This window comes from Artibeus jamaicensis, unplaced genomic scaffold, assembly GCF_021234435.1.
Source record: "Artibeus jamaicensis isolate MK-2021 breed Jamaican fruit bat unplaced genomic scaffold, CSHL_Jam_final contig_1998, whole genome shotgun sequence".
In the NCBI taxonomy this organism is placed as follows: domain Eukaryota; kingdom Metazoa; phylum Chordata; class Mammalia; order Chiroptera; family Phyllostomidae; genus Artibeus; species Artibeus jamaicensis.
In genome coordinates this window covers 15,274,293-15,295,980 of record NW_026521407.1, presented here as the reverse complement: position 1 = coordinate 15,295,980, position 21,688 = coordinate 15,274,293, and the positions used below count along the sequence as shown (strand labels likewise).

The 21,688-nt window shown below is 54.9% G+C and overlaps 1 protein-coding gene across 1 annotated transcript in view; it reads left to right on the top strand.

Annotated features, from left to right (window-relative positions):
• SCN4A (sodium voltage-gated channel alpha subunit 4) overlaps positions 1 to 21,688 on the top strand; it is a 44,585-nt gene that overhangs the window by 9,272 nt on the left and 13,625 nt on the right. The window contains exons 2-14 of the mRNA XM_037128094.2: positions 6,485 to 7,118; positions 7,209 to 7,327; positions 7,470 to 7,559; positions 7,861 to 7,989; positions 8,438 to 8,529; positions 10,169 to 10,483; positions 11,280 to 11,343; positions 11,579 to 11,720; positions 12,449 to 12,658; positions 13,205 to 13,358; positions 14,944 to 15,182; positions 16,957 to 17,130; positions 17,817 to 18,173. Of these exons, the coding sequence (XP_036983989.2) occupies positions 6,846 to 7,118; positions 7,209 to 7,327; positions 7,470 to 7,559; positions 7,861 to 7,989; positions 8,438 to 8,529; positions 10,169 to 10,483; positions 11,280 to 11,343; positions 11,579 to 11,720; positions 12,449 to 12,658; positions 13,205 to 13,358; positions 14,944 to 15,182; positions 16,957 to 17,130; positions 17,817 to 18,173 (2,358 nt within the window). The 5' untranslated portion in view covers positions 6,485 to 6,845. The remainder of the gene's footprint in view (positions 1 to 6,484; positions 7,119 to 7,208; positions 7,328 to 7,469; positions 7,560 to 7,860; positions 7,990 to 8,437; positions 8,530 to 10,168; positions 10,484 to 11,279; positions 11,344 to 11,578; positions 11,721 to 12,448; positions 12,659 to 13,204; positions 13,359 to 14,943; positions 15,183 to 16,956; positions 17,131 to 17,816; positions 18,174 to 21,688) is intronic.

Here is a 21,688-nt window from a genome sequence, read left to right as displayed (position 1 = left end):
TGTTTTTTGTGGAGCTTTGATCAGTTCTCTTGTTGGTCCATTTGTTTTTGTTTTGTTTTGTCTTGTCATGCCTGTTACATAGTGAGGGGCGGAGCATTAGGTATTCACCAGAATGGGGCAACTATGTTGCTGGGTTGCGACGCTGTATGTGGGAGAGGGGTCCAAGGGGGAACACTGGTGCTTTCTCTGCTCTCTGCTGCCTTTCAGTCACTTCCCCTGCTACCCACAAGCAAATTGGGCTCTTCTGGTGCTGATTTCCATGTGGGTGGGTTTGTGTATGTTTTAGGATCCTATGGGTCTCTCCAATGAACTCTCCTGTGAGGCTGGTAGTTTCTCCCACTGCCTCCACCCCCCAGGAGTTTTCAGTCAGTGGTTGAGGCCTTATTTCCCCACACTGGGCCCCTGAGTTGTGTGGCCAGTGGCGCTCCCCAGTTGTCTCTCCCAGTTTATCTCTGTGCGAATGTGAGACCATCCAGTCTGCAGTCTGCCGCCTCACTGGGTCCACCAGCCGCCGCCTTGCCTGCCCTGGTCCTCCAGCCACCGCCTTGCCATGAGTCCTCTCTGCCCGGCTGCCTGTCTCTGCCCCTCCTACCAGTCTGGATGGATGTTTCTTCTTTAACTCCTTGGTTGTCGGATTTCCATACAGTTCAGTTTTCTGTCAATTCTGGTTGTTTTTTTGTTTTTAAATTGTTGTCCTACTTTTGGTTGTGCGAGGAGGCACAGTGTGTGTCTACCTATGCCTCCACCTTGGCCGGAAGTCCCAACTCCAATATTCTTAAATTCAGTGGAAATACGCTGCCTGGGGCCCCACCCCGGAAGCCTGGGCCACATCTGCGGCCCAGGGCCAAGTCTAGAGTCTGATCTTTGGCTGTAAAAAGAGGATTCGAACTACCCTGTTGGATCCTTTTACTTCAGGCTGTGGCTGGAAGGGCCATGGAGATCTGCCAGCATGACACCCAGTCCATGATGTGGGGCATTGTCATGTTGACCCTGCCAGGAAGTCACTGTGCATACATCCCAGGTGTCCTTCCATTCCTCCACTAGTGTCCAACACAGCTTATCCCATCTATGCTGAAAACATTGTGAGGGTGGGCAGAAGGCCCATACAGTCTGGTCCACCCCTGCGAGGGGCTCTCCAAGGTTGCAGGACGAAGTGCGGACTCTTAGACCTGTCCTTCCAGGCTCTGGCCCAGCTTTCCAACCCACCTCCCCCAAATTCCTACACAAGAGTTGACACAGCGTAGTTCCTATTATGTCCCACCTCTGTCTTTGCTCTCACTGTTCCTACTCCCTGGAGTGCCCTTCCCTCCTGTTTCCCTGTGTTCATAACCTACTCATCTTTGAGGCTGGAGAAACATGATTTGTTTTTTGTTTTTAAGAGATCATCAGGCCCTGGCCAGGCAACTCAGTTGGTTAGAGTGTTATTTTGATGTGCCCAAGTTGCAGGTTCAATCCTCGGTCAGAGCACAGGCAAGAATCAACCAATGAATGTGTAATCAAATAGAACAACAAATGGATGTGTTTTTTTTTTTCTCTCTCCCCCTTTACCTCTCTCTGAAATCAACAAATAAAAACAAATTTAAAGAGAAGACCACTGGCTGCTTAGTTTTGGGGGGCAGGACAAAAGCAGTTAGCAGGAAACAGGTTAATGCAAGAAATCACTGTGATACGGAGCAGGGGAAAAGGCGAGGTCAGGGGTATTTTTGAGATGGTATTGACAGAACTTTGGACAGATCGGATGTAGAAGGAGAAGAAAAAAAAGGGAATTCAGAGAGACACCCCGGTTTTTGACTTGAGCAACCAGATGGATGGCAGTGCCATTTCCTGGGTTGAGGAAGACTGTGGATGGAACAGATGTGGGTGGAATGGACTGTGGGAAGAACAGAAGTGTGTTGTTGCAGACACTGTAGGTTGGGCTGCCTGTTAGCTCCACACATGGGACGGTCCAGCAGCCCAGGTTCAAAGGAGAAGTTCATCATATTCCTGTAACGCTAGTCATAGTCATGGACCTGATACCATCCAGACCCAGATTAGATTTTGAGAAACTTTAGGAAGAGGGACAAGCAAAGTCAGTTGAGAAGGAACAGCCAGAGAGGCAGGAGGGAAACCATGGGTGTGCTGTCCTGGAGGCTGAGAGAACAGAGCATTCCAGAGGGGGCTGGGGCCAACTGGGCTGAACACTTCTGAGCGGCTGAGGGAGGTGAAGACAGAAACGTGTTCCGTGGACTTGGCATCAGGGAGGGTGCTGGTGACTTGTTTCAGTTGAGTTGAGGGAATGGAAGCCAGGTTGGAATGGCTTGGGAAGCAAATGAAAAGTAAGGAAGTAAAGACAGCTGGTGTAGATACTTTCCAAGAAGCTGCTTCATGAAGAGTAACAGAAAATAGGGCAATAGATGAAGGGAGGCATGAGGCCGGGCGGGTGGTTTTTGTCATGGCCTCCATTATTTTGAAGAGGGGAGAGGCTGATGGTGGTAGAGAGAAGACAGCTGGAGAATAAAGTCCTCGGGAAGGGATGATGGGTGGGGGCCTGAGCCCAAGGGGAAGCCTGGCCTTTGGGTGGAGGAAGAGGGGGCAAGGTGGTAAAGAGGGCTGTGTCCCCTTGGCCGTGCATGATGGCCCTTGGGCTCTCAGTGAGTACTGGAGGCAAAGTCACCAGCTGGGAGCACCATAGGGAGGAATGTGGGAGGTTTAAGGAAAGAACACAAGGCATGAAGTCATTGTTCCCAAAAATTGGAAAAGTGAGGTCACCAGAGAAACCCGCACTTACAGGACAGGATGGGGGGTAAACGTGGAGTTGTAGGTGTGAAGTTGGTGTGAAGCCAGCCAGGTCCTGCCTTTGCCCCAGAGACATCTGGCCTCCCAGGGGCTGACTCAAGACAGCAGGCTGGGGTTTCCCCAGGTGAGTGGGATGGAAGGAGAGGAGGATGGATTTGAGGGTGTTTTCTAGGGCAAGATTATGATGATGGCTCTTGAAACAGAGGGTAGGTGAGGAGGGAGGCAGAGTCAGAGGGGCTGATGGAGTGGGAGACAGTGCAGGGCCAGAGGACTGAAGGCTGGAAGAAGCCCAAGGATTACCGCTGCCGGCGCCTGGGCTGAGCTCAGAGGTAGGAAGTGAGGGTGGGGGAGTGCTGGAAGAGGCCGTATCAGAGGAGATACAACTTCTAGTTACGATTTAGGTTCAGGGTGTGCTTAAAAGAGAAAGGAGCTAAGGGGAAGTGTTGTAACTCATTCATTCTTTTGATAAACTTTTATTGACCATCAGATGCACTGCTGGTACAAACGATTGGTCCTCTCAGCTAAGGGTTCCCAGGGAGGGCTTCCTGGAAGCGGTGTTTTTGTGTAGGTTAAGTCTGGAAGGACAAATTCAAGCTTTCCAGGGGAACGAGAAACAAAAGTACTCTAGGAGGCAAACGACCATAAGCAAAGGCACAGGTAGGATGGGAAATACTGGGTTGGCCAAAAAGTCCATTGTTTATCCCGTAAAATAAAAACACATTTTTCATTTTCACCAATAAGTTTATTGACTTAGATACTTTGAATAGATCGGCATTCTGTCACCATTGGCTTGTAGAGGCCAGGGATAGTGGGAAGATGCTGCTAAACATCTTCCGGTGCATAAGCCCCACAACAAAGAATTATTCAGCCAAAATGTCAGTGGCACCAAGAAACGGCACAAACCACTTTTGACACATTCGATCAGTCACAGCACCTTCTCTACACACTGCACGAATCTTTGCGTTTCAGTTGCGTTTTTACCTTTCCTAAAATAATAAAGGATGATATGCCAAAATGTTGCTTATTTTCTTCCATTTTCAGTATTAAAATGGCTGCACAAAAATTTACCAGTTTTGATAAGTTTTTTTTTAATGCACGCTGTTATGGCAGCTGTCACAATACAATCCAACAAAATTATTTCATCTGAAGTTAAAGACAACTAAGCACTACTAGAGAGAGAGACATCATGTGGGGAAAAAAACAGACGAACTTTTTGGCCAACCCAATAGCGTGGACCATTTGTATAAATGGAGGTAACGTGGCCAGAGAATGGGAGGGGGTTGGTGGCAAGGTAGCGATCAGAACGTAGAAAGCCTCAGGAAGGCCACGTGGAGGAGAGTGGATGTGCAATTAAGCAGTGGAAAGCCACTGAAGGATTAATCATGGGGAGTGACAAGATCAGAGTTGTGATTTTAGAATTTCGGACAGTGGGTTTGAGGGGAGCCCAGCAGTGGGGAGGGAGGCAGGTGGGAGTTCATTTGAACAGAGCAGGTGAGGGGCAATGAGGCAGCAACAGGAAGGAGCATTAGCAGGGTGTGGGAACTGACCAGGTTCACTACCAGGGTGCTTCCAGCCACCAACCAGAGCTGTGCCTTCAGCTGGCCTGGTGGAGGAGGACACTTTCCCCCTCGCATAACAAGACATCCAGAGGTGAAGTGGCTTTGGGGTTGGTGGAGGGAATAGGAGGAGAGGAATTTAGGCAAAGTGCAAGTTGTGAAGGGAAAGATAGAGTCCGTTTGGGGCCAGCTGGGGGACAAGAGGAGGAGGTGTCAGGCTGGCAGTGCCATCTGTGGGTCTGGTGCCAATGTGCCAGGCACCAGATTCAGTGGAGACCACAAGGAGTGTGGCAGGGGAGACAGGCACCAACAGCCAACCACAGAAGGAGGTAAGAGTACCGTTGACCTAACAGCTGTGCAGGCTGCGGCTCACAAGGAAGGGAACGGTGGCTTGACAGGTGTGGGGCCATGGGGGAGGCGGGAACAGATGTGGTAGAGATCCCAGAAAGGAGGTGACACAGAGGGGGATGCAGTGGGGGCGGTGCGTGCTGTGAACCAGGGCTGCAGACCCGGCCCTGGAGAAGCAGCTTCTTCCAGGAGCAGGGAGGAGGAGCCCGCAGAGGAGGCGTGGCCAGAGGGGCAGCTGAGAGGCAACCACTGGGGCTGTCCGCTGGGAGCCTCTGGGGACTCCGGTGAGTGTAGTGTCGAGTACTGGGGCCAGAGCCAGTCTGACTCTGGTTGTCTGTAGTGCCACTTGGGCTCCCAGAGGACTGTGGCCAAGTGGAGCCTGTGAACTGGGAGGGTGCCCAGCAGCTATAGGGTCCCTCCAGGGTCACCTGCCAGGTCAGCGTCTTCTCTATGGACATGTGTGTGGGATAGGTGGTGGCGATGAAGGCGGGAAGGTGTGTGCTAAGTGGCAGGGCACAAGGATGGGTACTGTGTGGGGGGTGGTTTCAGGCTGTGTGTGTGTGTGTGTGTGTGTGTGTGTGTGAACGTGTGCTCATGCACACGCACTCCCACGCACACAGTGGGGCCAAGGAGCAGCTGGGGGACAGGGGCAGCAGGAATGAGCAGAGTCATCCCCGTGGAAACACGACTCCCCGGGCGATGATGGTAGGGAGCAGCTGGGCAGCCAGGCCGGGGGCGTGGCCAGCTCTGCCCAGTGGCTCTGGCTGCTCCCTGGGCCGCCCTCCCCACCTGTTGGCCAAGCGTGAGGAAGTGCCCGCACTGGCTGGTACAGAGACCCTGCAGGGTATGTGGGTGCACTGGGGGAAGGCTGCCACCCCCCAGTGTAGCTCTGGGTGGCTCTGGGAGGGCTCTGTCTTGGGGGCTCTTGGGTCTCCCTGTGCCTGCCTGCTGATGTGGGTCATCCCCCAGGACGTGGGAGAGAAGTGACCCACTACCTCCCTTCCACAGGGAACAGGTTCAGGATGGCTGGGCAGGGGCCAGCAGAGGCCAAGGGACTGGCCCTGGAGACACAGTCCACACAGTGCTCACAGGCTTCTAAAGCTCCTGGTGGGTGCCCCTTCATCCACCAGCTCATACAAAGACCACCAGCCAAAAACAGTCCCTGGGAGCTCTAGCCCTGCCCCCACCCCTGAAACTGCCCATCTCCTTCTGCCCACGGCCTTTTGGGTGTGTCCTCCTTTTCCACGTGAGCATCTCCAGTGCCCCCCCCACGCACACCCTGCATCTTCTTGCTCCATCTCCCCTGCCTGCCCTGGGTTAGATCCCACAGGTCCCGAGGGAGGCAGCTGGTGGGACCCTCTGCAGGACCTAGAGCCTTCCCTTCTTCCCTCTTGCAGCCCAACATCAAACTTCCTCACAGGTCAGGACAGGATGCTCCACATCCCCATACCTTTCCCTTTCCCCAGGCCAGGGACAGCAAACACAGGCAAATATGCCACACTCTCCTGACACACGCCTCTGGCAGACATCACTAATCAATCACATCAGTCTCTCTGCACGGAGTCTGGCTGCAATCTTGATGGTCTCTGCCCTCCTCTCTGGGCAGCCAATAGCAGCCAATCACAGCCAGCCCTCCAGGTGAAATCCATCTGCCATTCCTGCTTAAGGCTGATCTCACCAGGACCTCATCTTAGCCCATTCTCTGCACCCACCGGCACATTTTACATCTGACTCCTTTCCTCCTCACGTTGGGGTAGAGGCCACATGGGCATAATAGCCTGTTGTGATTCTCTCTTTCCTTGCAGGCTGAAGCCGCGCAGTACCCAGAGCTTGGGCCCAGGAGGCATTTGAGGGCACCGGGCAGTTGACTCCAAGTCCCTAAGGCTAAGAGGATCTGGTTGGCTTGCCATCAGTCCTGAGGGCAGCCAGCCCCCTGCTGGGGAGAATGTGGTGCAGGGCTCAGGGGTGATGCTCGGGGGTGTCTGGTACCTGTACAGCAGCAGCATCCAGGCCTTGCAGGCACATCTCGCAGTCCCAACAGAGCCTGCGCACCCCTCTCCCCAGCCTGGCCCGTGGGCGGGGTGGCCGCCCAGCACTTGGGGGCTGCACGTTACAGCTGCCCTGGTTGCCCACCGCCCCCCTGGCTCCTGAGCCCAGGATGCAAGGATGGCCCGCCCGTCTCTGCCCACTGTGGTGCCTCTGGGCCCCCAGAGCCTGCGCCCCTTCACCCTGGAGTCCCTGGCAGCCATAGAACAGCGGGCAGTGGAGGAGGAGGCCAGGCAGCAGCGGAACAAGCAGATGGAGATCGAGGAGCCTGAACGGAAGCCACGAAGTGACCTGGAGGCTGGCAAGAGCCTGCCCCTTATCTACGGGGACCCCCCACCGGAGGTTATCGGCATCCCCTTGGAGGACCTGGACCCCTACTACAGCGACAAGAAGGTCCGGGCTTGGTAGGGTTTCCTCTGTCTGTCTGTCCGCCGTCCATCTGTCTGCCTGTCCCCAGGCCTCACAGCTCTCTCCCTGCCTCAGACCTTCATCGTGCTCAACAAGGGCAAGGCCATCTTCCGCTTCTCTGCCACACCCGCTCTCTACCTGCTGAGCCCCTTCAACATCATCAGACGCAGCGCTATCAAGGTGCTCATCCACTCATATCCTGCCCAAGTGGGGCGTGCGCAGGGGTGGGGAGTGGCAGGGTGGGGGTGGGCTAAGCAAAATGGGGTGTTCTTGGCAAGAAGGCCCTCTGTCTGCCTCCCTCTCCACCTGCTCCCTCACTTTCCTTGACCTCCCAACGCTGTTCAGCATGTTCATCATGATCACCATATTGACCAACTGTGTGTTCATGACCATGAATGAGCCACCTCCCTGGTCCAAGAACGTGGAGTAAGTCTCTTTCCTGTCCTGCTCCCCAACCTTCCCCACGCCACCCCCACTGGCCTGGCACACAGACCATCCCAGGTGTCTGCACTCTGAGGATTGTGACCCAGGGAGACATGTACTGTCGCTGTCACCATCAACACATTAAGCCCCAGGGTGGCACACATCGTCACTCTCGCCAATGTCCTCAGCCCCAGGGTGGCATTTTTCATCTCTGCTCCCCTCCCTCCTGGGAGGTCCATCATTGCTACCCATACCCCTGCCCAGGTACGACATGCCTGGGCCTGGCTGACCCTCTCCCCGCCAGGTATACCTTCACAGGGATCTACACCTTTGAATCCCTCATCAAGATGCTGGCCCGAGGCTTTTGCATTGACGACTTCACATTCCTCCGGGACCCCTGGAACTGGCTGGACTTCTGCGTCATTGTGATGGCGTGAGCAGGGGCCCAGGGTGCCCTGAGGCTGAGGCTGAGGGAAGGGGAGAGCTGAGGGCCAGGCGTTGGAGCTGACCCTCTCAGAGGGGTGTACTGCAGGGACCTTGAGTCAGGGGTGCCAACAGAGAGCTGTATGCACAATTCCAAAAGCAACTGTCCCCAGGGCCTGGCTCGGGGGGCTCTCCTGCTGCCCCTCCACATGCCGTGTCCACCCGCATGCAGCACCCTGAGCCCAGTCTCACGGGCCCTCACCCACTGAAAGAACGGGGCTACTCCCACTCCCCAGCACTTTCCTAACTCTCAGGCCCTGATAGGAAACTCAGGCTGTTGACCTGCTCCCCAGCCCCCTGTGGGAACCCCAGCTACAAGGATTCCTGATTTCTACCCTCTCACCAACCCTCAGCTCTGACACAGCCCTCACCCCAAACTGCCCCCCCCCCCCAACCAGGTACGTGACGGAGTTTGTGGACTTGGGCAACATCTCAGCCCTGAGAACCTTCCGGGTGCTGCGGGCCCTGAAAACCATCACAGTCATCCCAGGTACTGGGGATGTGCAGGGACCCTACATCCCGGTCCACAGGCCTCCCCGCATGCCCAGGCCCCGAACCCGATACTCAAGTTCAGGGAGTCAAACGGACTCCCAGGCTGTACGTGTAAAACACACCAAAACCTGGACACAGGAGCTGTCGTGGCCAGAGAGGAGAAGGAGCCCTGGGTTGGAGGCTGGGCGTCTGAGAGGCAGCATAGCAAGGTGGTTAGAGCACAGACTCTGGAGCCAGATGACCCGTGTTCAGTTCTAACATCTACCACTTCCTAACTTTGACCTTGGGCAAGTGGCTTAAACTGTCTGTTCCTCGGTATCTGTAAAATGTGAATAACAATAGTGCCAGGCACTGGGTTGTGGTGAGAAATAAATGCTTTAATGTCGATAAGGGACTGGGAACACTACCTGGAACACAGTGTGCGTGTTAAATAAAACAAGCAGCAGGGCAGAGCAGCGCCCTCCAGCTGAGACGGAGCAGCCGGGGATGGAAAGTCCCGGCCCGAGGGCTCCGCAGGGAGCTCACGCCCGAGCCACGGGCCGGGCGGTTCCACAGTAATGCCTCAGGAAGCAGGAAATAAATAGAATCCGGATCATCCAGACCCTCAAAAAAGCATTCCGAGAAACTGGAGAAGGTTCATTGAAGGAGAGAAAGACAATCTGGAAAGAGATGGAGAACAGGCTCTGGACGAGGGGAAATTGTTCAGTCTGGATGCTAGAAGGAAAGTACCTTAGTTCTCCCTTAGACCAAAACCTCCCTACTGCAGTTCGGGAGGGAGACCCCAGGACACCCCAGTAGGTAAAGTGCTGACGGACAGCCACCCATTGGCCACTGAGCCAAGGCTGCAACACCTTTCCTCGATGCCACGCTCCCAGCATCCTGAGAGCTTGGGGAAGGAGGGCTTTATGAGAAAGCCGCTGAGCTTCTCTTGTCTATGCCAGGATAAGAAGAAATAAACAAATAGTGAACTGAGAGACGCTATACTTAGGACCCAAAAAAGAAGCTGTGGCTCTTCCACAAATGATGAGAACTGGTCCCTGGAACTCCAGAGAGCTGTTTATGCCTTTGTCCACCCAAAGGGGCGGAATGCAGTGATAGTGCAACGCCAGTCTGGAGCTTCCCAGAATGAAACCCACTGTTCCTGCAGGTTAATAGGCATTATAAGGAGAAAGGTTCTGTGGCCAAAGAAGTTCAGGAAACATGCTACTAAAGTTGTTTGCTTCTGCAGGACTTGTCAGAGCCTTTGATCAGAGGATCTGCACATTGACTGTCCAGGAGCAAAATATATCGCTCAGCCTTGCCCAAGCATTGAACCTCCTCCCCACCCTCTCCACCTTCTAAGGGCACTGCTTGGGAGACTGGGGTTCCATAGAATGTGCTTTGGGAACGCTGACCTGGTGAAGTCTTCATAGTCCCTTCTCCTGGTGGCTGAGGCTCGGGCCAATTGGAGGCTCCTGACTAAGGATGTGATCAGAGTAGGGTGGGGCTAATTTGGGAAGGCTTCAGGGAAGTGGTGCCCTTGGTAAGTCAAGTCTTGATGAGAGGGAGTAGGTCAAGTCTGGGAGAGAGCAGGGAGTGAGTTACCACCCTGCCCTGCCTGCTGCCCCACCCATACTCTCACCCACCCTCCCGGTCAGGGCTGAAGACGATTGTGGGCGCCCTGATCCAGTCGGTGAAGAAGCTGTCGGATGTGATGATCCTCACTGTCTTCTGTCTGAGCGTCTTCGCCCTGGTGGGGCTGCAGCTCTTCATGGGAAACCTGCGACAGAAGTGTGTGCGCTGGCCCCCACCCTTCAACGGCACCAACACCACGTGGTACAGCAATGACACGTGGCATGATAATGACACGTGGTACGGCAATGACACGTGGTACGGCAATGGCTCCTGGAACAGCCAGGAGAGCGGGGCCAGCAACTATACCTTTGACTGGGATGCTTACATCAGTGATGAAGGTAAGGATGGAGGCTGGAGGGCCAGGGGGGCCAGTCCCAACCCTGAGGTCAGCCCCCTGCAAGACAAACAGCGTGGGGCGGACCTGAGCTTAAATCCATCACTTACCACTTGGATAAACTTCTGAGTCCCCTCAGAATCCTCACCAGTAAAACTGAGGTGACAACGCCTTTCTCAAAGGGTTCATGTGACAACAAATGCCAAATTACTTTGAAAATCCTGAAGGTCCCACTATAAAAAGCAATCGTCCAGATTCCCTATTCCTTAACCTAGGTGCTCCCTGGGAGGGCCACCACCAGGCACCCACACGCCCACATCCTGTCCACATACGCTTCCCAGGCACACACGCAGGGGCACACGCTCTCACACGGCCGCTACCGGTCTACTCAGTGCCATCTGGCCAATTAGAAAAAAGTAACCCTTCTACACCCTGGTACCCTGGAGTGTAGCCTCCCCCCCGCCCCCAGCCTCAGCCCTCAGTCGGGGACGCTGAGCGGGGACTCGCTAACCCCCCACACATGCACATATATTTTTCCCGTCTCTCCTTGCCCGTGCTGTACGCCGACCGTGCAACCACTCTAGGCACTGAGCTGACACCACTGGGAGCTGAGCTCCCTGCAGGGTGTCCCGCCAGAGACCCAAGGACTTGGGGCTGCCCATGAAGGAGGCGAGGGGCACCCAGGGAGCATCTATTTAGTGTGGTCCACACAGATGTGTCCACAGGTGTGCAGTGGGTACACATGCCCACACTGTGTCCCTGTGGTGACATGTGTCCTTTGTGGCCTCTGACTCCCAAAGGGAACTACTACTTCCTGGAGGGTGCTCTCGACGCCCTGCTCTGTGGGAACAGCAGTGACGCTGGGTAAGATGCTGGGCCGTGGGAAGAGATGCCCCAGGGTGTTGGAAGTGGGGGCTGATCAGGGCCAAGGACCTGGGTGGATGGGAGTGTGAGGAAAACCTATGGGCCTGGATGGAACACTTTCCCGTTTGGGGGACAAACAGGCCTGAAGGATTTTTTCCCTTGGGGCTCCTATATTCCCCTCTCCCCCACTGGCGCTCTCATCCCTCCCTGAAAGCAGCCCCCATTCTACCCCCAGGCATTGCCCCGAGGGTTACGAGTGCATAAAGGCTGGGCGGAACCCCAACTATGGCTACACCAGCTATGACACCTTCAGCTGGGCCTTCCTGGCTCTCTTCCGCCTCATGACACAGGACTATTGGGAGAACCTCTTCCAGCTGGTAAAGCTGCCCCCACCCTCCTCTTCAGCCCAATTACCACCTCCATTCATTCCTGCAGCCTCTTCCTCACCTGGCGAGTCCCCCAGCAGGGTTGCCTTATCTGTGGCATCCACTTGGTGGCCCTACACACAGGATCTTAGAGCCCTCCAACACTGGGTGCCTGCCCCATCCAAGCCACAGCCTCTTCTGCCTTCTCCACCTTTGCTGAGACCTGGGCCTGGCACAGACCCCCAGTCCTCACAGCAACCAGTAGGGCAGCGTACACTCCACTCAGACACAGTTATTTAGCTTCTCTCTTTGCAGAACAGGCAGATTGAGTCTGGAGCAATAGTGCCTTCTGGTCACTGGTGATGTTTCTAACACTGATAATATTAATGAATGCAGCCCTACTACCTGTTGAGCTCTTACTAGATGCCAGGCACCATTGCAAAGCTAGGATTCAAGCTGACCCCAAAGCCCATGTTCACTGATCCCAAGATGTCTGGCTGGGGCCCTCAGGGTGCTATGAGCCAGGAGACCAAGAAAGTCCGGGTCTCAGGTATACATTTGGAAGCTCCCCAGAATGTGGTTTAGCCTGCCAAGGATGACCGTGCCCTGCCCCAAACCACCAGGTTCTGCAAGGGACCTTTCCATTTACCTCTTGGGGCCGTGGGTGGGCTGTGGAGAGGGGCGGTGGGTGAGAGCAGGCGGGGCGCCGTGTGATACTTCCTGTCCTGCCCTGCTCCCAGACCCTTCGAGCAGCTGGCAAGACCTACATGATCTTCTTCGTGGTCATCATCTTCCTGGGCTCCTTTTACCTCATCAATCTGATCCTGGCGGTGGTGGCCATGGCTTATGCTGAGCAGAACGAGGCCACCCTGGCTGAGGATCAGGAGAAAGAAGAGGAGTTTCAGCAGATGCTGGAGAAAATCAAAAAACACCAGGAGGAACTGGAGAAGGTCTGGACTCAGAGGGAAGAGGCTGAGGACCCGGGGACCTCCCCACCCCTCAGCCTGGGTCCTCCTGGGCAGGCCGAGGGTGAGGGAGAGCACGAGGCAGGGGGGACAAAGGCCCCAGGCTAGGGGCCTGGGTTGGATGGGAGACATCCAAGCAATAGAAAGAGCATTTCGCAGCTCTGTGCCTCAGTTTCCCCCTGCTATGTGTAACAAGGAATCTGCGGTAGTTAAAACAGAAATAGGCTTCCAGCTCAAATATCTATGATTTTGTGATTCTTTCTGGGCATAATATGGGTCCATGTCGAGAGAAAGGCAGGGCCGGTTGAGGCCTCAGGAAGTGGTGCCCACTTTCTCATCATCTCATAAGGGTCCTCAGTCACTTCGGACCACCACTGAGGTTTCCCTCTGCCCCCACCTGCACTAGGCTGAGTGCGGGCCAAGAGAAGGGGGCCCCATCCTGAAGGATTCATGAGGAGGCTCTGAAGGTCAGTTAGTCCAGTTTCCTGGCTCACAAATGGTCTGCATGTCCATCACTCTGCTGGTCCACAGGCCAAGGCTGCCCAGGCTCTGGAAGATGGGGAGCCAGACGGTGACCCAGCCCACGGCAAAGACTGCAATGGCAGCCTGGACACTTCACTCGGGGAGAAGGGGCCCCCAAGGCAGAGTTGCAGCGCAGATAGCGGCATCTCAGATGCTATGGAAGGTGAGTGCCCAGCACCCCTTACCCGTCCTACTTTGTGTGCCCTGCCCATCAGGACGCTGACTCCTGGGGAGGTATGGGTGGGGCTGGCTGGGCCCAGCTTCAGGAGGACGGTAACTTAATATTGGCATCGAAGAAATGGCCATGATAAATATAGTCCTGGCTTAACCTGCCCCAGTTCTGGCTGCAAGGCCAGGCTGCTAGGGGAACTAGGGGCTTCCGGGAAGGCTTTGGGGGCTGTCAAGGCAACGGAGGATGGGATAATAATACTAACCAGGAAGGCCCAATGTTCCGAGAACTGGAGATCTTGTACCTCAAATGTCTTCTGGGTAAAAGTTAAAGGCCAAAGGTCAGACTGTGCAGGAAGAGTCACAGACTCCCTCAAATTCCCATGCTCCCCAAGTATCAGGAGGAGAATAAGCATGAGGAAGTGAAGAAAGGGTAGACACATATACAGATCTTTGAATAGATGATGGATGGATGGATGGATGGGCTGAAAGATTAATGAATGGGAAGAAACATATGAGTATATGGATAGATGAGGGGGAAAGAGGGAAGGAAAGAGAGAGGAGGAAGAGAAGGAAGGAAGAAAATCTGTCATAGAAGAGATGTGGTCCCCTCCCCACTTGGCTGGAGGACTTGGAGGTCCTAGAGGACTTGGCAGACCTCTAGAGGGCACCATCTCACCTGACCTTGTATGACAGGCACCCAGGTATCTGTAAGCCCCGCCAGAGAATGCCCCAGGGAATGCTGGGCAGAGCTGGCCGAGGAGATCACTCAACACCGCCCTTACTGGGGTCGTGAGAAGTTTTGGCAGTAACACCTGCAGTAGCACCCAGGCTGGGGATGGGGTGCGGGGGTCACGGTCAGACTGTGATGGGCAGCCTTTGAGAGTGGTCCCCTTTCCTCCTCTATTAGATGGGAAGCACTAACAGCACATACCTTATACATTTCTGGTGGGAGTTAAGCGAGATCCTGCCTAGACTGAGGACTCTTGCAGGCCTGGAGGAGCAGCAGCTCCATCCATGGGCCTTAAAGCACCCCAGGCCTTTAGAGTTGGGGTGACAAGAATGGGGTGATATTTCCAGAAAGCTGCTCTGGTGGGAAAAGATGGAGTGGTGGGAGACAGTGTAGAGGGGCCCACATTACTGCCAAATTGAGAAAGAGCCCACGGGGGGATCCCAGCCTGCTCTCCAGTGGCACTGGCCAACGGCAGGTGTAACTGGGACCCAACCTCCAGCTGTGACCTCCTGCCATCCCCAGGGACACTGACAGGGGTGGGGGTTACTGGGGGGTGAGGCTTTGTGGGGTGTGTCAAGAGGGGAAAGCTTGAAATAGCTCACTGCCAGAAGGGCTGGGGGGTAAATGTGGCTTAGGGGCGGGTCTTTGGGAGGTAAGGTCTAGAGGGGCGGGTCTGAGGGTGATGCACTGAGATGGGGGGGCTTGGAGTAGGTGGCACAGAGGGGTAGAGGTTGAGATGTAGCAACCTAAGGGGCAGGGCTTGGAAGGGTCCCAAAGACCTAGGTGGATGGAGGTGGGTCCTAAGAGGGGCATCCTCACTACATGTCTGCCTGCACCCTAACCCCAGAGCTAGAAGAGGCCCACCAGAAGTGCCCACCGTGGTGGTACAAGTGTGCCCACACATTGCTCATATGGAACTGCTGTCCCCCATGGGTGAAGTTCAAGAACATCATCCACCTGATCGTCATGGACCCCTTTGTGGACCTGGGCATCACCATCTGTATTGTGCTCAACACCCTCTTCATGGCCATGGAGCATTACCCCATGACAGAGTACTTTGACCACGTGCTCAGTACGGGCAACCTGGTAGGGAAGGGACAAGGGAGAGGCGATCATTCCCAGGACAGGGGAGAGGACACAGGGCCCAGTGTGGCCCTCCGGGTGGTTTGGAAATATGGGGCCCTACTGGGAGCATATTCGGACTGGCTCGGGTTATTTTCCCAGCACGTGGGCGGGGGTGTGAGTTGATATACAAGGGAGGTACATGGGTGATCATGGGATGGGGTACTTGGGTTTCAGGATAGGTAAGGGCAGAGAGACTGGAGTAGAGGTGCTGGAATCCTTAAGACCGGACTCCAGGCAATTTGGAGTCCAGGCCATGCCCTGGATGCAAAGGTGGAGGAGTTGGGGCATGGAGGTGAGGCGGGGCCCGGATGACAAGTCCCTCCATTTTTAAAGGTTGTCGTGGGCCTAAGGGGAATAAGGGACCTGGAAGGAGGCCATATAGCCAAGGGCACCCAGGCCCAAGAAGTCTCAGCTCACCCTGGAGGCCCCAGGACACTGTCTTCCAGCCCTCAGCCCCCAGCCTGCTACTGTTTCTCCCAGAGGGCGGGAGGGTGTGGCCAGGCCTGCTCCCCTCTCCAGCCCTGCCTGCCCCACTATTGTTGACACTCACTGATCCTCCTGCTTATCCCTGCCCATTAGGAGCATTATCACCTCATTGCCAGCCCCGGTGGAGCCTGACAAAGGGAAAAAGCCGCCTCCTCCAGCCCCGCCCTTCCCAAGTCCCTTCAAATTTTTCTAGTATAGCAAATGGGCGAGGTGCTCCCCCGACCCTGGGGGTCAGGGGGGCCTAGGGAGTGTAAGATTTGAAGCCTGGGGTAGGATGAGGACTGGGTGGGTAGTAAAGGAACCAGACCCGGGCCCCCTCAGCCTGTGAGGCAGGAGGGTTGGCTCCATGGAGATGCTCGAGGCAGCCATGGCCAGGCCAGGCTGGAGGGGCCTGGGCGTGCCCTGGACATGGCGCAGCTGCTGGGGTGTACGTGATGGGGCCGGCCCACTGCCTGCCCACCCTCGACCACATTCTGCTTCTGCCTGGGCACCTGCTATGGCCAGAGACAGCTCCTGGGCGGGGCTCAGCATGTGCCAGGGCAAGCTGTGCACCGGGGGCAGCTGGTGCCCAGCAGGAGGGGGGCCATGCCCAGGAAGCTTTCAGGGACTCTGCAGCCTTCGAACTTCATATTGAGGCCTGGGGTGGGGCAGGGTGGGACGCAGCTCTGACCATTTCATTGTTCCTGCTTTTGCCCCCTCCTGGCCCCTACCCTAAACTTCCAAGGCCACCAAGGTCTGCTGGGTCCTGGGACCCCTGCCAGTGGGGATAGAGAGGCTGTAGGGTGTGGAAGGCTGCGCCAGGCAGGTTTGAGACCTGCCTCATTCCCATATAGGCACGATGACCAAGCACGTTCCACTAACCAATCTGAGCCTCACTTTGCTTTTCTCTGAGAATCCCTTCCAACTATATAGAAATCGGCACACTACTGAGGTTATGTGGGGAACCATAAAGTGCTCTGTGAGTGTTAAATATTATCATGAGTGAGCTGAGACTCCAAGAAATTAAGGGCTGGCCCAGTCATGTGGCCAGAAACGAATGGGCCCAGGTCTCCAGGTAGCCCCATCTGCCCTGTGGGGTGGCCATCCCACTCCCCACTCACCTGCACGCACATGGGCCGGGGGTACCCCTACCTGTCACCTCAGGGTTCTAGCCCCCACAGGCTCTGCCCAGAGGTGGGAGTGGGATAGGAGGCTCCCAAGGCCCTGAGGCCCCTGAGGCTCTGTGACGGGGACTGCACCCCGCCCCCAGGTCTTCACGGGCATCTTCACAGCAGAGATGGTGCTGAAGCTCATCGCCATGGACCCCTACGAGTACTTCCAGCAGGGCTGGAACATCTTCGACAGCATCATCGTCACTCTCAGCCTGGTGGAGCTGGGCCTGGCCAACGTGCAGGGGCTGTCGGTGCTCCGCTCCTTCCGGCTGGTGCGTGAGCCCTGAGGAGGGGGTGGGAGAGGACTTTCTCAGTGGAAATGGGGAGAGAGGGAGCCCCCTCCCTGACCAGTGGGGTTACTAGGGGGCAAAAGCGACACCCCGGGAGCTCTACCCCTAGTGGACTTGGGCGGTCGTGGGACAGGAGGGGGGCTCATCGTCCACCTGAGAGGTGAGGCTTGGGAAGCTCTTCAGTAGTGAAATTGGACCTCTGAACTGTGTCCTTTCCTCCACCCCGCAGGAGCACTTTTATTTTTTTTTTAACTTTATTATAGTACCTTTCATGCATCCACAAAAATATAAAGTATAATAAGCCTCTATATACCCATCACCAGCTTCTACAGCCATCCATAGTCTACTGTTCTTGTTTCCCCTGTCCCCCTACTTTTGGTGGGGGGAGTGTATTAAAGCAAATCCCGACATTTAATTTCACTTGTAAATATGTCATCCGTGTCTTTAACAGGTAAGGACTTCTTTTGCCTTTTGAACACATGAGGAGTAGGAGGTGGTAGGATATGAGGGCTCCCGTTTCACAGAGAGGCAAACAGAGGCCTCCGATCCCTCAGGGGATGGGAAATCAAGTTGTTAGAGATGCTTCTTTCTCCTAAGGGTGGGGCTGCCTCGGGTTGGGCCAGGGGTCCCTGAGCCTCACGCGCCCCTGCCCTCCTCCCGCCCGGCAGCTGCGGGTCTTCAAGCTGGCCAAGTCGTGGCCCACACTGAACATGCTCATCAAGATCATCGGCAACTCGGTGGGGGCGCTGGGCAACCTGACGCTGGTGCTGGCCATCATCGTGTTCATCTTCGCCGTGGTGGGCATGCAGCTGTTCGGCAAGAGCTACAAGGAGTGCGTGTGCAAGATCTCATCCGACTGCAGCCTGCCCCGCTGGCACATGTACGACTTCTTCCACTCCTTCCTCATCGTCTTCCGCATCCTCTGCGGGGAGTGGATCGAGACCATGTGGGACTGCATGGAGGTGGCCGGCCAGCCCATGTGCCTCACCGTCTTCCTCATGGTCATGGTCATCGGCAACCTAGTGGTGAGTGAGGCCGGCTGGGTGGCTCCCCCACCCTTGCCCAGGAAATCCAACTGTCCAGGACAAGGCCCCTTTTTTATTTCTCTTATTCCTTTACATCAGGCTGTTATTCGAGGGCCCTTTCCCTATGAAATTAAACTGTAGGAAAGGATGGATGCATGGCCCTTTCACCCCCCAAAACAGCAATTTTTTCTTTTAGCTCTATTTTTCAATTATAGTTTATATTCAATATTATTTTATATTAGTCTCAGGTGTACAGCATAGGGGTTAGATAATCATATACTTTACAAAGTGTCCCCCCCGACATTTCCATTAACTGCCTGGCACTACACACACTCATCACAGTGTGACTGACTGTGTTCCCTGTGCTGCGCTTCACATCCGGACTGTTTTGTAACCACCGATTGGTGCTTAATCCCTTTCCCTCTTTCACCCAGTCGGTCCCCTGGTCCCCCTCCCCTCTGGCAACCATCGGTCTGTCCTCTGTGTACCCATGAGTCTGTTTCAATTTTGTTTATTTTATTCTTTAGATCCCACATGTGAGTGGAATCATCCGGTATTTGCTTTTCTCTGACTGATTTATTTCACCTAGCATAGTGGTCGGGTTTTACTTTTTATGGCTGACTGATAATCCATTGTATATACAGGGTGGGACAAAAGTAGGTTTACAGCTTTTTGTATGGAAAACAGTACAACGATCGAGAAATAATGATACAAGAACAAACTCTGTTTCACACACCCAGGACTGCAGACCCACTTTTGCCCCACTCTGTACGTACCAGCACTCTTTCCTCGGCTCACTGGTTGCCGGACACTTTGGCTGCTTCCTTAGCTTGGTGATTGTAAATAACGCTGCCGTGAGCATAGGGTGCATATATTCTTTCAGATGACTGTCTTGGGCTTCTTCAGATACACACCCAGGGTCACAATCGCTGGGTCATAAGGCAGCTCCATTTTTAATTTTTTAAGGACCCTGTATTTCACAGCGGCGGCATCAGTCTGCATTCCTGCCACTGGTGTAGGAGGGTCCCTTTTCCTCCACATCCTCGCCAGCGCTTGTTGTTTGTTCGTTTATTGATGACAGCCATTCTGGCAGGTGTGAGAGGATAGCTCATTAGTGGTTTTAGTTTGCATTTCTCTGATGATTAGTGACATCAAGCATCTTTTCATGTGTCTATTGGCCATCTGTGTGTCTCTGGAGAAGTGTCTAGTGGGTCCTCTGCCTTTTTAAAAATTGGATTGTTTTGTTTTTGTTTTGTTTGGTGGTGAGTTTTATGATTCTCTATAAATTTGGATATCAGCCCCTCTTATGATATACCATTGGCAAATGTCTTCTACTCAGTAGCTTTTCTTTTTGTTTTCTTAATGGTTTCTTTTGCTGTGCAAACACCTTTTAGTTTGAAGTAGTCCCATTTGTTTATTTTTTCTTTTGTTTTTGTCAAAATGGCAATTTTTTGTGTGGTTTAATCTAGTAGTTGTCAAATCCTAACTGGCTTAAGAGTTGCTTGGGAGTTTCTTAGAACCTAGATTCCCGCCCCCACCCTGCCCCAGTCTGATTCAGCAGCTCCGGGCTGGGGTCTGGGAATCGTGACGCGGCTGCCACTGGCTTAGGGACCACACTGAGTGGTGCCGTTGAAATCCAGTGTTTTAGGGAGAGTAGCGTAATAACTGGAACCAGACAGATCTAATTTCCAGTCCCAGTTCCTTTGCCATTCGCATGACCTTGAACCAATTACTGCTCTCTGGTTGGCTGGGTTCTCAGCTGTACATGAAAGAGACATGGTAGGTACCTTATAGGGTGTCTGGGAGGAGCGATCGTGACAGTCCGCAAGAAGGCACAGTGTGCAGCTGGTATCGAAGCTCCCGGCCTCTTGTCCTCTTCCCACCCTCTCACCCTCCTCTGTACCCGGGTGTTGGAGAATTAGGCCCTGGGTGTTGGAGAATCCAGAGCTGGCACAGACTGCATCCATCCTGCCACTGTCTCTGTGGCCCAGGGCCTGGCACGTGGGGCTCGTGCAGAGGAGGGTGCAGGGGCCGAAGAGAAACAGGCTGTGGGGTTCTGGCCCAGCTGACAGCATTTCTGTGGCCAAGGCCTGGCAGGCGTCGCTCCTCGCCCTGCCGACCCCAGCGCCTCCCTTCTCTGCTGGGGTGGGGTTGGTCCTACCAGCAGTGCTGTGCCCAGCTGCCCCCTGCGGTGTCGGGCGCTGCCCTGGGCAGCAGGGGGTGGGAAGACGCACGTCCCCGCGTTCCACAAAGGCCTGTGGAATCCTTGGGCTGCTGGGTCAGCACTACTCAGATGTCGCTGAGCTCCAGCTGGGGGCAGGAGCAGATTGGGGGTGGGGGTTGTCACCTTAACTAAGGAGACCCTGGAATAAGTTGTCAACCCCTCCTCCCCCTGCCCCCCGCCAGGTACAGCTAGACAGGAGAACCCAGGATGCCTGTCCCTGGGAGGGAGGTCTTGGGGAGAGGAGAGAGAGGGAAGGTGCCTGGGGCAAGACTCTGGGGCAGGATGTGAGGGTGTGGGTAGCATCCCTGTGTAGCAGTGTGTAAGTGTAAGTTTAAGGACTTGGGGATGACTGAGAGGGCCTTCAGGGGGTTCTGTCTGTGTGTGTGCAAACTCAAAACCGTTGGAAGCCCCTGCGTTGCCACCACTAACTGGGAAACCTTGAGCCAGTTATTAACCTACCTGGGACTCAGTTTTTCTCATCTGGAAAATGGGGGTGCTAATGGTAGTGACCTACTTCACTGGGTGATCCTGAAGATTACATGTCACACGTCTAAGTGCTTAGCAAAGCACTTGGCCCGAGAGGACAGGGGAGTTCAAATGTCACAGGCGTGTGTGGCGTAGCTACCCTCCACAGGCACTGCATTCCCAAACAGCGGGCTCCTGCCAGGGCCTTTATTTGCATTATCTTCGATGCTGTCATGCCCTTCACGGCAGGTGACATGGGCTCTGTGCTCCGCCAAAGAGGCACTGCCCAGCACCATGCGGTGAGTGAGAATCTGAGCCTGGGCTAGAACCCCGGACAAGGAAATTCCGATAGCATCAGTAAAGCAGCAGGGGCGATAACCACAACGTCCACACCAGCGAGGAGGATGGCCGCTGACCTCTATTTGCATTTACCCAGCATTCTGAACACTTTCCAGGGACTCGTCTCTACTCTGTAGATGAGGAAGCCCAGGCCCAGGGAGGTCGATTAGTGATCTGTGAACCGCAGCCGTCCGGCTCGAGTGTGGATCCGCTGCCCTGTGCTGCCTCTGTGTGGGTGCCATGTGTACACACACGCACGCACACACACACTCCACGCCGACACCCTCTTCTGGCCCAGCTCTGTGGTTTTCCCACTTTGCTCAGAGGCAGTGGAGCAGCCAAGGGAGGTGGCACTGTCAGCTCCTTGGGCACTGTCCCCGCCCTCCAGGCTCATGGAAGCAGGTGTGTGCAGAGGGCACAGGGGCGCCCTGCCAGGGAATGTGGGGGCCTGTGTCCCCTGCGTCCATGGCACTTGGGCACTTCCTCT